This window comes from Haliotis rubra, unplaced genomic scaffold, assembly GCF_003918875.1.
Source record: "Haliotis rubra isolate DU_JTF1 unplaced genomic scaffold, ASM391887v1 Scf61, whole genome shotgun sequence".
In the NCBI taxonomy this organism is placed as follows: Eukaryota; Metazoa; Mollusca; class Gastropoda; order Lepetellida; family Haliotidae; genus Haliotis; species Haliotis rubra.
The window spans coordinates 1,242,634-1,259,762 of NW_025767313.1; the positions used below are offsets into that span (position 1 = coordinate 1,242,634).

A 17,129-nucleotide genomic window follows, 5' to 3' on the forward strand; every position below is an offset into this window, starting at 1 on the left:
TCACTCAAACGGTCTGGATTCACTCATTCGTATTGTCTTGTTCCATTCACTTAATCGGCCCTTCTTCTCTCGTTCACACACCTCCAGTCGTTTAAACGGCCTTCCGCTAATCCACCCAAATGTCCAGTTACACTCATGCGGTGCTGCACCAATCCATGAAACTGTCCACTCAAACAGATGGTGCTGCGCCGATCACAGACACTAATTCCACTCACCCACATGATCCTGCTCCAGTCACAGACACTAATTCCACTCACCCACATGGTCCTGCTCCGTTCACAGACACTAATTCCACTCACCCACACAGTCTTGCTCCAATCACATACACCAATTCAACTCACCCACACGGTACTGCTCCGATCACAGACACTAATTCCACTCACCCACATGGTCCTGCTCCAGTCACAGACACTAATTCCACTCACCCACATGGTACTGCTACGATCACAGACACTCATTCCACTCACCCACATGGTCCTGCTCCAGTCCCAGACACTAATTCCACTCACCTACATGGTACTGCTCCGATCACAGACGCTAATTCCACTCACCCACATGGTACTGCTCCAGTCCCAGACACTAATTCCACTTACCCACATGGTCCTGCTCCTATCCCAGACACTAGGTGAGAGTTCTTTATTTCTGAACTGTAGGCCAGAGGCCCATAGTACAAGTTCAAAACAGTTACAATGGGTGTGTGGTTTTACGACTCAACCAGTCCGTATAATGAAGATTGTACAACCGAATATGTAAAGGTTGGTGAGGTTTAGGCGCGAAACCTTTCTATAACGCAAAGTTTGTATGTCAAACCTGCAAAAGATAGAGACTTTTTACGATTCAACCTGTGAATGTAGAAAAACAAACTTTTTCTGCCCAATAGCGTGAAGAGTCATAACAAATCAGTCTTTCAACTGTATACGTAAACGCTTCTAACTGAAGGATGCTAACTAGCAACTGAATAACACATCCCTGACTAAGCATAAGAGAATGTGTACCCACCTATCAGGTCTCCAGACATCTACACTACAAACCCTAATGAGCGAGAAGTTGAAATCGACATTTTACAACATTTTGGCAACCTGACAGTTTCCACAGTTCAGTGAAGATACCTGTAAAGCCGCGCACGCACTGCGCATGCACGCACGCACTAATTACTTCACACGCACTTGCTGCCACAACCCCCAACCTCTTTGGAAATGAAACAACAATATAATATTTCCAGGCATAGGTCCATTTCGTAATGCAGACATCAAGAATTTAAATGTATTTAAATGACACTCTCTTTGACATAACCATCATTTGAATTTAAAGAGTTTCTAACTGGCCCCAAAAGTTTAATAACCATTACTAAAATGGTTACAGTGATACTAGAAATAGCTTAACCAATTCATTGTATTTAATGACGTTCCACTCACACACGGGCATATCCACACACACCGAGTCCAGCTCCTGTAACTCGACTTCACACTCACTCAAACGGTCTGGATTCACTCATTCGTATTGTCTTGTTCCATTCACTTAATCGGCCCTTCTTCTCTCGTTCACACACCTCCAGTCGTTTAAAAGGCCTTCCGCTAATCCACCCAAATGTCCAGTTACACTCATGCGGTGCTGCACCAATCCATGAAACTGTCCACTCAAACAGATGGTGCTGCGCCGATCACAGACACTAATTCCACTCACCCACATGATCCTGCTCCAGTCACAGACACTAATTCCACTCACCCACATGGTCCTGCTCCGTTCACAGACACTAATTCCACTCACCCACACAGTCTTGCTCCAATCACATACACCAATTCAACTCACCCACACGGTACTGCTCCGATCACAGACACTAATTCCACTCACAGGCACCACCCACATGGTCCTGCTCCAGTCACAGACACTAATTCCACTCACCCACATGGTACTGCTACGATCACAGACACTCATTCCACTCACCCACATGGTCCTGCTCCAGTCCCAGACACTAATTCCACTCACCTACATGGTACTGCTCCGATCACAGACGCTAATTCCACTCACCCACATGGTACTGCTCCAGTCCCAGACACTAATTCCACTTACCCACATGGTCCTGCTCCTATCCCAGACACTAGGTGAGAGTTCTTTATTTCTGAACTGTAGGCCAGAGGCCCATAGTACAAGTTCAAAACAGTTACAATGGGTGTGTGGTACAAGTGCGTTTGCGTTTTAACAGTGCATGGCGTATAAACGTAGCAATATTCTGAAGTAGCTGTACATTTTCTGTTGACATTAGTATGCTGAATTTGTAAAATGTGGGACAGGACGTGTACTTAGATGGTATATAATACCTTCTTAGGTCTTCATACTGTGGACAGATGAGAAGGACATGGTATTCATCTTCAGTAATATCACTGTCACACATGTTGCAGGATTGGCTCTCAGTAACATGACATATTCTTTTAAAATACATTAAATCATAGAAGCCACATCGAAACTGAGATAACGATACTCTTAATTTCCTTATACTTACGTCTGTTAAATACTTTTCAGACATAAAATGTTGTTTAAACAATGAATACGAATAATAACATTTTCCAGTTTGAATATTTCTGGTCCACTCTTGCTGGAAGCAATCCTTACATCGTTGTTGAACAATGGGTAAAAAGCTGTAAAAAGCTGCATCCCCAACTACCCTGCATATCCAAGACCAAGTTGGAACAATGTCTTTTTGATTAACATAGCCCAGTAGTGCTTATTTCTAGCATCGCTAGCATTTTCAACCAGATACAGTAGCATCTTATAGGCTTTTAAGGGGTAGCGGTGAGGACGCATTGAGATGACTTTCAACCAATATAAGATAGAACGTTTCAGTACCAAGATATAGATTGGGTATCTTCCGCATTCATCTAATACAATATCGCTGGATGTTGATCTGCGGATGCCCACAAAACGTTTACAAGCTTGCAATTGAATTTTTTCAATGTTTTTAAATCTTTGAACACCCCACACCTCAGAACCATATAATAGAATAGGCAGGATTTTAGTGTCAAAGATTTTACAATATAGTTCATATGAGAGATTTTCAAACTTAAACAAGCTACGTTGAACAGTTATAAGAGTCCCAGACACTAATTCCACTCACCCACATGGTCCTGCTCCAGTCCCAGACACTAATTCCACTCACCCACATGGTACTGCTCCGATCACAGACACTAATTCCACTCACCCACACGGTACTGTTCCAATCACAGACACTAATTCCATTCACCCACATGGTACTGCTCCGATCACAGACACTAATTCCACTCATCCACATTGTACTGCTCCAGTCCCTGACACTAATTCCAATCACCCACATAGTACTACTCTGATCACAGACACTAATTCCAATCACCCACATGGTCCTGCTCCAGTCACAGACACTAATTCCACTCATCCACATGGTCCTGCTCCAGTCCCAGACACTAATTCCACTCACCCACATGGTCCTGCTCCGATCACAGACACTAATTCCACTCACCCACATGGTCCTGCTGCTCCAATCACAGACACATTTGACACTACTCACCCACACGGTACTGCTCCAGATCACAGACACTAATTCCACTCACCCACATGGTCCTGCCCCGATCACAGACACTAATTCCACTCACCCACATGGTCCTGCTCCCATCACAGACACTAATTCCACTCACCCACACGGTACTGCTCCGATCACAGACACTAATTCCACTCACCCACATGGTCCTGCTCCAATCACAGACACTAATTCCACTCATCCACATGGTACCTGCTCCGATCACAGACACTAATTCCACTCACCCACATGGTCCTGCCCCGATCACAGACACTAATTCCACTCACCCACATGGTCCTGCTCCAGTCACTGACACTAATTCCACTCACCCACTTGGTCCTGCTCCAGTCCCTGACACTAATTCCACTCACCCACATGGTCCTGCTCCAGTCACAGACACTAATTCCACTCACCCACATGGTCCTGCTCCAGTCACAGACACTAATTCCACTCACCCACATGGTCCTGCTCCAATCACAGACACTAATTCCACTCACCCACACGGTACTGCTCCGATCACAGACACTAATTCCATTCACCCACATGGCACTGCCCCGATCACAGACACTAATTCCACTCATCCACATGGTCCTGCTCCAATCACAGACAGACACACCCACATTCACAGACACTAATTCCACTCCACATGGTCCTGCTCCAATCACAGACACTAATTCCACTCACCCACATGGTCCTGCTCCAATCACAGACACTATTTCCACTCACCCACACGGTACTGCTCTGATCACAGACACTAATTCCACTCACCCACTTGGTCCTGTTTCAGTCCCTGACACTAATTCCACTCACCCACATGGTCCTGCTCCAATCACAGACACTCATTTCACTCACCCACATGGTCCTGCTCCAATCACAGACACTAATTCCACTCACCCACACGGTACTGCTCTGATCACAGACACTAATTCCACTCACCCACATGGTCCTGCTCCAGTCCCAGACACTAATTCCACTCACCCACATGGTCCTGCTCCGTTCACAGACACTAATTCCACTCACCCACATGGTCCTGCTCCAGTCACAGACACTAATTCCACTCACCCACATGGTCCTGCTCCGATCACAGACACTAATTCCACTCACCCACATGGTCCTGCTCCGATCACAGACACTAATTCCACTCACCCACATGGTCCTGCTCCAATCACAGACACTAATTCCACTCACCCACATGGTACTGCTCCGATCACAGACACTAATTCCACTCACCCACATGGTCCTGCTCCAGTCACAGACACTAATTCCACTCACCCACATGGTCCTGCTCCAATCACAGACACTAATTCCACTCACCCACACGGTACTGCTCCGATCACAGACACTAATTCCACTCACCCACATGGTACTGCTCCGATCACAGACACTAATTCCACTCACCCACATGGTCCTGCTCCAATCACAGACACTAATTCCACTCACCCACATGGTCCTGCTCCAATCACAGACACTAATTCCACTCACCCACACGGTACTGCTCTGATCACAGACACTAATTCCACTCACCCACATGGTCCTGCTCCGATCACAGACACTAATTCCACTCACCCACATGGTCCTGCTCCAGTCCCAGACACTAATTCCACTCACCCACATGGTCATGCTCCGATCACAGACACTCATTTCACTCACCCACATGGTACTGCTCCAGATCACAGACACTAATTCCACTCACCCACATGGTCCTGCTCCTGTCACAGACACTAATTCCACTCACCCACATGGTCCTGCTCCAGATCACAGACACTAATTCCACTCACCCACATGGTCCTGCTCCGATCACAGACACTAATTCCACTCACCCACATGGTCCTGCTCCAATCACAGACACTAATTCCACTCACCCACACGGTACTGCTCCGATCACAGACACTAATTCCACTCACCCACATAGTCCTGCCCCGATCACAGACACTAATTCCACTCACCCACATGGTCCTGCTTCCATCACAGACACTAATTCCACTCACCCACACGGTACTGCTCTGATCACAGACACTAATTCCACTCACCCACATGGTCCTGCTCCCATCACAGACACTAATTCCACTCACCCACACGGTACTGCTCCGATCACAGACACTAATTCCACTCACCCACATGGTCCTGCTCCAGTCCCTGACACTAATTCCACTCGACCCACATGGTCCTGCTCCAGTCCCAGACACTAATTCCACTCACCCACATGGTCGTCCTCCAATCACAGACCTAATTCCACTCACCCACATGGTACTGCACCGAGCACAGACAATAATTCCACTAACCCACATGGTCCTGCTCCAGTCCGAGGGACTAATTCCACTCATCCACATGGTCCTGCTCCGTTCACAGACACTAATTCTACCTACTCACCCACTTGGCCCTGCTCCAGTCCCTGACACTACTTTCACTCACCCACATGGTCCTGCTCCAGTCACAGACACTAATTCCACTCACCCACATGGTCCTGCTCCGATCACAGACACTAATTCCACTCACCCACACGGTACTGCTCCGATCACAGACACTAATTCCACTCACCCACATGGTCCTGCTCCATCACAGACACTAATTCCACTCACCCACATGGTACTGCCCCGATCACAGACACTAATTCCACTCACCCACATGGTCCTGCTCCAGTCCCAGACACTAATTCCACTCACCCACATGGTACTGCTCCGATCACAGACACTAATTCCACTCACCCACATGGTCCTGCTCCAGTCCCAGACACTAATTCCACTCACCCACATGGTCCTGCTCCGATCACAGACACTAATTCCACTCACCCACATGGTCCTGCTCCCAGTCCCAGACACTAATTCCACTCACCCACATGGTCCTGCTCCGATCACAGACACTCATTTGACACACTCACCCACATGGTCCTGCTCCAGTCCCTCACACCTAATTCCCAGACACTCACACCCACATGGTACTGCTCCGATCACAGACACTAATTCCACTCACCCACATGGTCCTGCTCCTGTCCCAGACACTAATTCCACTCACCCACATGGTCCTGCTCCAGTCCCAGACACTAATTCCACTCACCCACATGGTCCTGCTCCGATCACAGACACTAATTCCACTCACCCACACGGTCCTGCTCCAGTCCCTGACACTCATTCCACTCACAGGCACTGTCCTGCTCAACACACTCAAGCGATCAAACTTCGCTCACTCAAACTGTCCATCCCCATCCCTCCTTCAGGCGGTTGCTCTACTTACCAACTGAGTATAGCTTGCCATTCAGCACCCCGATCTGGAAGCTCTCCCTGCGATACTTCATGCTGGCTATCTGGAGCCAGGTTCCGTGGCGGGGATCAAACCTGTAAGCTGTGTTGAGTGGGGAACAATGGTCGTTTCTCTTCTCCCCTCCGACTACATAAAGGAAGCCATTGAGTACCGCCACTGTAACATAAAATACAACATTCTGAAATCAGAATTTGGATTTGGACCACATGTTTCTCTGTTTAATAATCATAAAGTACCATCTCGATAGCCTAAGCATATACATCTATATGTCATGTATGTTTGACATTTCTTAGAACTTAGTGCACCTACACGACTTGCGTAGTCACTACAACCTACAACTATTATCCAAGGACGCCACGTAGAATAATTGTTTGAGGGCTTGTTGCTACTGCGCTGTTTCAATCAAATTTCCAATCGAACAGTACCGGGATGCGATGTTTCCAATCGAACAGTACCGGGATGCGAACATGTTGGTGACTGTAAAACTGTTTTGAAACTTTAAGGATGCTCAGTGTAATTCCATAGACGTTAGGCGAAGAGGCGGAGAGAGGCGGAGAGGCGTTATTTTGACAAGTAATTTCTAAATTTCGAACTTTGTGTCAGTCGCGGACACACTGTTAGATAACACTGGTCAAAGGGTATCCACGGATGTAACTCTTTCCATAACACACGGAATTGTCCACCCGTGAAATAAATGCTATTGCTATAGATGCCAAGCGCTCAGTCCAACTCAACTGGTCCTTCTCGTGTAATGGTAGTATGTTGATGACGCATCACACCACCAATTGCATTACTCTACGATGAACTAAGGATGTCAGGCTAAACAATAATGTCAAAGGACATCCGGCTGAATCTATCCAAGATATACAATTTGTCTATGAAAAGACCTGCACAGTTTTACTTATATCGGCGATTTTATTGACAGCGTTCCTTATTTCCATTATGTGAGTTACACAGTTGATGAACATTTAATATCCGCTGATTATTCCATAAAAATGGCGATGCATCTTGTGTGTAAGTAAATATACCCACTCCGATCTATCTATACTGCCCACGCCGACACTCGGGAGTATATAAGCATCTGCTAATCACGTTGATTACTTGGGGGTATCGTTTCTGCAGGCTTACCAAACTCGAAGGAAGGATTATCACTGAATGTGTACAACAGACATATAGAGAGCAGATATGTATCGGAGAACAGCCGCCGAGAACATTAACAGTGACATAATCACACAGTCACACAGTCATATTACCATGCGGACATACCCGTGAAGGTCCAGGTTAGAATATTGATCTTCAGTAACCCATTCAGGCGATTAACGGGATCGGGTGGTCAGGCTCGCTGACTTTGTTGACACATGTCATCGGTTCCCTTTTGCGCAGATCGATGCTCATGCCGCTGATCACTGGATTGATTATTTACAGAACGCCGCCATATAGCTGGAATATTGCTGAGTGAGAAGTAAAACTAAACTCACTCACTCACCATGCAGACAGATGATACAACTGCATTAACAGTGATACAGTTACAAACCACGAGGAGAGTCGATGTGGCTTCATTAACAGTGATACATTACTAACAGGACAGAAGATGTGAATACATTAACAGTGACACCGTCACATAACCAAGATGACTGGTAAAGTGAATACATTAACAGTGACACTGTCATATAACCAAGATGACGGGTAAAGTGAATACATTAACAGTGACACTGTCATATAACCAAATGACGGGTAAAGTGAATACATTAACAGTGACACTGTCATATAACCAAATGACGGGTAAAGTGAATACATTAACAGTGACACCGTCACATAACCAAGATGACTGGTAAAGTGAATACATTAACAGTGACACCGTCACATAACCAAGATGACTGGTAAAGTGAATACATTAACAGTGACACCGTCACATAACCAAGATGACTGGTAAAGTGGATACATTAACGGTGACACCGTCACATAACCAAGATGACTGGTAAAGTGAATACATTAACAGTGACACCGTCACATAACCAAGATGACTGGTAAAAGTGAATACATTAACAGTGACACCGTCATATAACCAAGATGACTGGTAAAGTGAATACATTAACAGTGACACCGTCACATAACCAAGATGCCTGGTAAAGTGAATACATTAACGGTGACACCGTCACATAACCAAGATGACTGGTAAACAGTGACACCGTCACATAACCAAGATGACTGGAATACATTAACAGTGACACCGTCACATAACCAAGATGACTGGTAAAGTGAATACATTAACAGTGACACCGTCACATAACCAAGATGACTGGTAAAGTGAATACATTAACGGTGACACCGTCACATAACCAAGATGACTGGTAAAGTGAATACATTAACAGTGACACCGTCACATAACCAAGATGACTGGTAAAGTGAATACATTAACAGTGACACCGTCACATAACCAAGATGACTGGTAAAGTGAATACATTAACAGTGACACCGTCACATAACCAAGATGACTGGTAAAGTGAATACATTAACGGTGACACCGTCACATAACCAAGATGACTGGTAAAGTGAATACATTAACAGTGACACCGTCACATAACCAAGATGACTGGTAAAGTGAATACATTAACAGTGACACCGTCACATAACCAAGATGACTGGTAAAGTGAATACATTAACAGTGACACCGTCACATAACCAAGATGACTGGTAAAGTGGATACATTAACGGTGACACCGTCACATAACCAAGATGACTGGTAAAGTGAATACATTAACGGTGACACCGTCACATAACCAAGATGACTGGTAAAAGTGGAATGCATTAACAGTGACACCGTACCCACATAACCAAGATGACTGGTAAAGTGAATACATTAACAGTGACACCGTCACATAACCAAGATGACTGGTAAAGTGAATACATTAACAGTGACACCGTCACATAACCAAGATGACTGGTGCGAATACATTAAAGTGAATACATATTGAAAAGTGACACCGTCATCACATAACCAAGATGACTGGTAAAGTGAATACATTAACAGTGACACCGTCACATAACCAAGATGACTGGTAAAGTGAATACATTAACAGTGACACCGTCACATAACCAAGATGACTGGTAAAGTGAATACATTAACAGTGACACCGTCACATAACCAAGATGACTGGTAAAGTGAATACATTAACAGTGACACCGTCACATAACCAAGATGACTGGTAAAGTGAATACATTAACAGTGACACCGTCACATAACCAAGATGACAGGTAAAGTGAATACATTAACAGTGACACCGTCACATAACCAAGATGACTGGTAAAGTGAATACATTAACAGTGACACCGTCACATAACCAAGATGACTGGTAAAGTGAATACATTAACAGTGACACCGTCATATAACCAAGATGACAGGTAAAGTGAATACATTAACATTAACAGTGACACCGTCACATAACCAAGATGACTGGTAAAGTGAATACATTAACAGTGACACCGTCACATAACCAAGATGACTGGTAAAGTGAATACATTAACAGTGACACCGTCCATATAACCAAGATGACTGGTAAAGTGAATACATTAACAGTGACACCGTCACATAACCAAGATGACTGGTAAAGTGAATACATTAACGGTGACACCGTCACATAACCAAGATGACTGGTAAAGTGAATACATTAACGGTGACACCGTCATATAACCAAGATGACTGGTAAAGTGAATACATTAACAGTGACACCGTCACATAACCAAGATGACTGGTAAAGTGAATACATTAACGGTGACACCGTCACATAACCAAGATGACTGGTAAAGTGAATACATTAACAGTGACACCGTCACATAACCAAGATGACTGGTAAAGTGAATACATTAACGGTGACACCGTCACATAACCAAGATGACTGGTAAAGTGAATACATTAACAGTGACACCGTCACATAACCAAGATGACTGGTAAAGTGAATACATTAACAGTGACACCGTCACATAACCAAGATGACTGGTAAAGTGAATACATTAACAGTGACACCGTCACATAACCAAGATGACTGGTAAAGTGAAATACATTAACAGTGACACCGTCACATAACCAAGATGACTGGGTAAAGTGAATACATTAACAGTGACACCGTCATATAACCAAGATGACTGGTAAAGTGGATACATTAACGGTGACACCGTCACATAACCAAGATGACTGGTAAAGTGAATACATTAACGGTGACACCGTCACATAACCAAGATGACTGGTAAAGTGAATACATTAACAGTGACACCGTCACATAACCAAGATGACTGGTAAAGTGAATACATTAACAGTGACACCGTCACATAACCAAGATGACTGGTAAAGTGAATACATTAACAGTGACACCGTCACATAACCAAGATGACTGGTAAAGTGAATACATTAACAGTGACACCGTCACATAACCAAGATGACTGGTAAAGTGAATACATTAACAGTGACACCGTCACATAACCAAGATGACTGGTAAAGTGAATACATTAACAGTGACACCGTCACATAACCAAGATGACTGGTAAAGTGAATACATTAACAGTGACACCGTCACATAACCAAGATGACTGGTAAAGTGAATACATTAACAGTGACACCGTCACATAACCAAGATGACAGGTAAAGTGAATACATTAACAGTGACACCGTCACATAACCAAGATGACTGGTAAAGTGAATACATTAACAGTGACACCGTCACATAACCAAGATGACTGGTAAAGTGAATACATTAACAGTGACACCGTCATATAACCAAGATGACTGGTAAAGTGAATACATTAACAGTGACACCGTCACATAACCAAGATGACTGGTAAAGTGAATACATTAACAGTGACACCGTCACATAACCAAGATGACTGGTAAAGTGAATACATTAACAGTGACACCGTCATATAACCAAGATGACTGGTAAAGTGAATACATTAACAGTGACACCGTCACATAACCAAGATGACTGGTAAAGTGAATACATTAACAGTGACACCGTCACATAACCAAGATGACTGGTAAAGTGAATACATTAACAGTGACACCGTCACATAACCAAGATGACTGGTAAAGTGAATACATTAACAGTGACACCGTCACATAACCAAGATGACTGGTAAAGTGAATACATTAACAGTGACACCGTCACATAACCAAGATGACTGGTAAAGTGAATACATTAACAGTGACACCGTCACATAACCAAGATGACTGGTAAAAGTGAATACATTAACAGTGACACCGTCACATAACCAAGATGACTGGTAAAGTGAATACATTAACAGTGACACCGTCACATAACCAAGATGACTGGTAAAGTGAATACATTAACAGTGACACCGTCACATAACCAAGATGACTGGTAAAGTGAATACATTAACAGTGACACCGTCATCACATAACCAAGATGACTGGTAAAAGTGAATACATTAACCAAGTGACACCGTCATACATAACCAAGATGACTGGTAAAGTGAATACATTAACAGTGACACCGTCACATAACCAAGATGACTGGTAAAGTGAATACATTAACAGTGACACCGTCACATAACCAAGATGACTGGTAAAGTGAATACATTAACAGTGACACCGTCATATAACCAAGATGACTGGTAAAGTGAATACATTAACGGTGACACCGTCACATAACCAAGATGACTGGTAAAGTGAATACATTAACAGTGACACCGTCACATAACCAAGATGACTGGTAAAGTGAATACATTAACAGTGACACCGTCACATAACCAAGATGACTGGTAAAGTGAATACATTAACAGTGACACCGTCGTCACATAACCAAGATGACTGGTAAAGTGAATACATTAACAGTGACACCGTCACATAACCAAGATGACGGGTAAAGTGAATACATTAACAGTGACACCGTCATATAACCAAGATGACGGGTAAAGTGGATACATTAACAGTGACACCGTCACATAACCAAGATGACAGGTAAAGTGAATACATTAACAGTGACACCGTCACATAACCAAGATGACTGGTAAAGTGGATACATTAACAGTGAAACCGTCACATAACCAAGATGCCTGGTAAAGTGAATACATTAACAGTGACACCGTCATTTGACCAAGAGGACAGGTAAAGTGAATACACTAACAGTGACACTGTCAGATAACCAAGATGACAGGTAAAGTGAATACACTAACAGTGACACCGTCCCATGACCAAGATGCCTGGTAAAGTGGATACACTAACAGTGACACCGTCACATGACCAAGATGACGGGTAAAGTGAATACATTAACAGTGGCACCGTCACATGACCAAGATGACTGGTAAAGTGAATACATTAACAGTGACACCGTCATCTAATCAAGATGACTGGTAAAGTGAATACATTAACAGTGACACAGTCACATGACCAAGAGGACAGGTAAAGTGAATACATTAACAGTGACACCGTCACATGACCAAGATGACAGGTGAAGTGAATACATTAACAGTGACACCGTCATATAACCAAGATGACAGGTAAAGTGAATACATTAACAGTGACACGGCCATATAACCAAGATGACGGGTAAAGTGAATACATTAACAGTGACACCGTCATATAACCAAGATGACAGGTAAAGTGAATACATTAACAGTGACACCGTCATATAAGCAAGATGACTGGTAAAGTGAATACATTAACAGTGACACCATCATATAACCAAGATGACAGGTAAAGTGAATACACTAACAGTGACACCGTCATCTAATCAAGATGCCTGGTAAAGTGAATACACTAACAGTGACACCGTCATCTAATCAAGATGACAGGTAAAGTGAATACATTAACAGTGACACCGTCACATGACCAAGATGACACGTAAAGTGAATACATTATCAGTGACACCGCCACATGACCAAGATGACAGGTAAAGTGAATACATTAACAGTGACACAATATGAGCACATTAACTGTGATACAGTCATATTGTTGACAGAGCAGGTGAGAGAATACATTGACCTTGACAGTCACATCACTCACAGAACACATTTTATGAACGAGTAAAATGTGCGTGTGCGTGTGTGCGCGTGTTTGAGAAAGAGAGAGAGAGAGAGACAGACAGACAGACACTGAGAGTGACAGAGAGAGTGACAGAGAGAGTTATATGTGCTTATTCGTTTAGTGACGTCTATTCATGTCTTTTGGTGTGGCCAGCGATCGTACCGCCAATCTTCCCCAACTCAGACGTGGGGAACTAAACATTGCTGCCAAGGAGGTCGTTGTATATTGCAGACACGTCAAAACGCTTTGGCGACTGGACTAAAGCTTACAGAATCACAGAGATAATATTCGTGAGACAAATCTAGACAATCGACTGAAATCGAATTGTTTCCCTCCCACTATCTACAAGTACAAGGTAATTCAATTGGTACAAGGCCAATGATTAGGAAGGAACTTAACATATGCCTGTAACAGTTCGCCCACGATGTGAAGGAATTACAATTCCCAATGTTGTGGTGAATTAGTCTTGCACTCTACACTAACACAACCGAGCTGCTTCCGCTAACAGAAACCCCGAGGTTAATGAGATTCCGTTGATTAACAGATCACGTATTGTTGCCACTATGGTGGTAGAGTAGTCGATGATATTTCAATTTCAGACTGGGTTTTGTCTGGTTACGAATGCGTATGATGCTTCCGTAGGGCGCTATCCCTTGTGTCGCTAATTTGCTATATCAGAATGCTGAGAACGAGAAAAAATGGAAGGGTTAACAAGTAGTTTATTCCTGAAATGTAAAATGCATATAGATTGGGTTAAAATATACATTTGATTAAACACGTTTTGGAATATTTGTTTGATGCATTTCTCTTCAAGAAACTCATTCTAATCCCGTACACAACTCTGTAGTTACAGAGGTAAAGCAAAGCAAAAAGCTCCAAACAACAACGCATCTGGTCACAGGCCATCAGAGCGTATCAAAGGGATCGTATGGTATTCCCCACCATCAACGGCCGTAAACTGAATCACCTAGAATCAAACCAAATTGACTATACGGTATACCATAACCAAATATTACTCCTAGTAACAAAGACCTTACACTGCACAGATTAGCGTCAAAACAGACCACGTGTCCTTGTATCAAATATCGTACACAGTATTAAGTAGCACCAAGGATCGGATACTTTATTCCCTAACATCAAATATATTACACTTTATCTCCCAGCATCAACCATCTTATTTTTGATCCCCTACCATCAAAGTTTGATATACTCTATATATAAAGCTTCAAAGATGTTATACCGCATCTCCCCGTATTAAGATATCATACTGTATCACCTCGCATTACAGATATTTTGCTGCATCACAAAGCAATGGCTCTCATATACTGCAGCATCTGGCATCGAAGACAGTTTATTATACTGCATCTCCTAAGGGGGTAAAGTTTGCGGATGTCAGCTTTTGTAATTTGAGGCACACGACGTTTCCGAGTATATTGTTACTCCTTGATTAGGTCGTTACTCACATTACAGAAGTTGACATCCAGTAACCCTCCCCTCTTTAAAATGTGTCACTTCTACAATGGCATTTAAGACTTGATCTCCAAGCATTAAAAAATATACTGTCTCCACTAGCATCAAAGATGTTATACCGTATTACCTGTAATATTCATAAACAGAAACGACATTTTTATCGAGATTTACACCCATTAAACCAACTTATCGTCGCACACATCTCATTTACATGTTATTTTATTTTTGCATGAGATACATTACAAATATTATATCCATCTGCCGTGTACGATGACAGATAGACCGTGATCCCAATGAGAGTGAAAAACGATAACTTTCAATTTGATATCACGCGAAAAGTTGAGCGTGGCGAAATGAACGCATTTTAAACTATTTAACCGATAACAAGACTACTGTTTGATTCTCCGGCTGTGCAATCAACTTGTGCTTTCGGGGCATATTTTGCTGTGGTGTTTCCGCAGAGTGCTTATTTATGAAGGAATGTGTATTGTTGCAGAATCAGATAACTCAGGTGACTAATTGACTTAGAAAGTCACCTTACTTCTGATTAAATGTGAACCATATTATGGACATTCCGGTTTAGTCGTAGACATCAATCAATCTGTGTATATCATGGTTGTCTTTTTATGTTCTGATGGTGACCCTGTTCTTAGTTTATAGTGAATGAGTGAGTTTAACTTTTAGCAATATTCTACCTTTTTAGTAGCTATATCACGGCGGTGGACACCAGAAATGGGCTTTACACATTGTACAGATTTGGGGAATCGAACCCAGGTCTTCGGCGTGACGAGCGGACACTTTAACCACTAGGCTACCCAACCGCCCCGTTCTTCGTTAGAAGCTGTCACAGACATTATATGCAAGCAGACTCATCTTTGTTGGTTTTCATTTGTTCGGTAACGGGTCGTATTGTTAGGCCTAACATGATCGTATTTGGCTTGCACTCTGATTTCTCTTTGCCAAATTAGTACGGACAAAATGTACACCCAGCGGAAATAGATAAATCCCTTCCCAGCTCCAGAAGCGTATACTCATCCCTTTCAGCTTCAACAACCCATACTCATCCCTTTCAGCTCCCACAGCCCATACTCATCCCTTTCAGCTCCCACAACCCATACTCATTTCTTTCAGCTCCCACAGCCCATACTCATCCCTTTCAGCTCCCACAGCCCATACTCATCCCTTTCAGCTCCCACAGCTCATACTCATCCCTTTCAGCTCCAACAGCCCATAGTCATCCCTTTCAGCTTCAACAACCCATACTCATCCCTTTCAGCTCCCACAGCCCATTCTCATCCCTTTCAGCTCCCACAGCCCATACTCATCCCTTTCAGCTCCCACAGCTCATACTCATCCCTTTCAACTCCCACAGCTCATACTCATCCATTTCAGCTCCCACAGTCCATAGTCATCCCTTTCAGCTTCAACAGCCCATACTCATCCCTTTCAGCTCCAACAGCCCATACTCATCCCTTTCAGCTCCCACAGCTCATACTCATCCATTTCAGCTCCCACAGTCCATAGTCATCCCTTTCAGCTCCCACAGCCCATACTCATCCCTTTCAGCTCCCACAGCTCCATACTCATCCATTTCAGCTCCAACAGTCCATACTCATCCCTTTCAGCTCCAACAGCCCATACTCATCCCTTTCAGCTCCAACAGCCTATACTCATCCCTTTCAGCTCCAACACCCCATACTCATCCCTTTCAGCTCCAACAGCCCATACTCATCCCTTTCAGCTCCAACAGCCCATACTCATCCCTTTCAGCTTCAACAGCCTATACTCATCCCTTTCAGCTCCAACAGCCCATACTCA

The 17,129-nt window shown here is 43.5% G+C and overlaps 1 protein-coding gene across 1 annotated transcript in view; it reads right to left on the bottom strand.

Annotated features, from left to right (window-relative positions):
- LOC124255852 (kelch-like protein 20) overlaps positions 1-17,129 on the bottom strand; it is a 106,391-nt gene that overhangs the window by 5,441 nt on the left and 83,821 nt on the right. Inside the window, exon 4 of the mRNA XM_046689797.1 lies at positions 6,779-6,961. Within this exon, the coding sequence (XP_046545753.1) occupies positions 6,779-6,961 (183 nt within the window). The remainder of the gene's footprint in view (positions 1-6,778; positions 6,962-17,129) is intronic.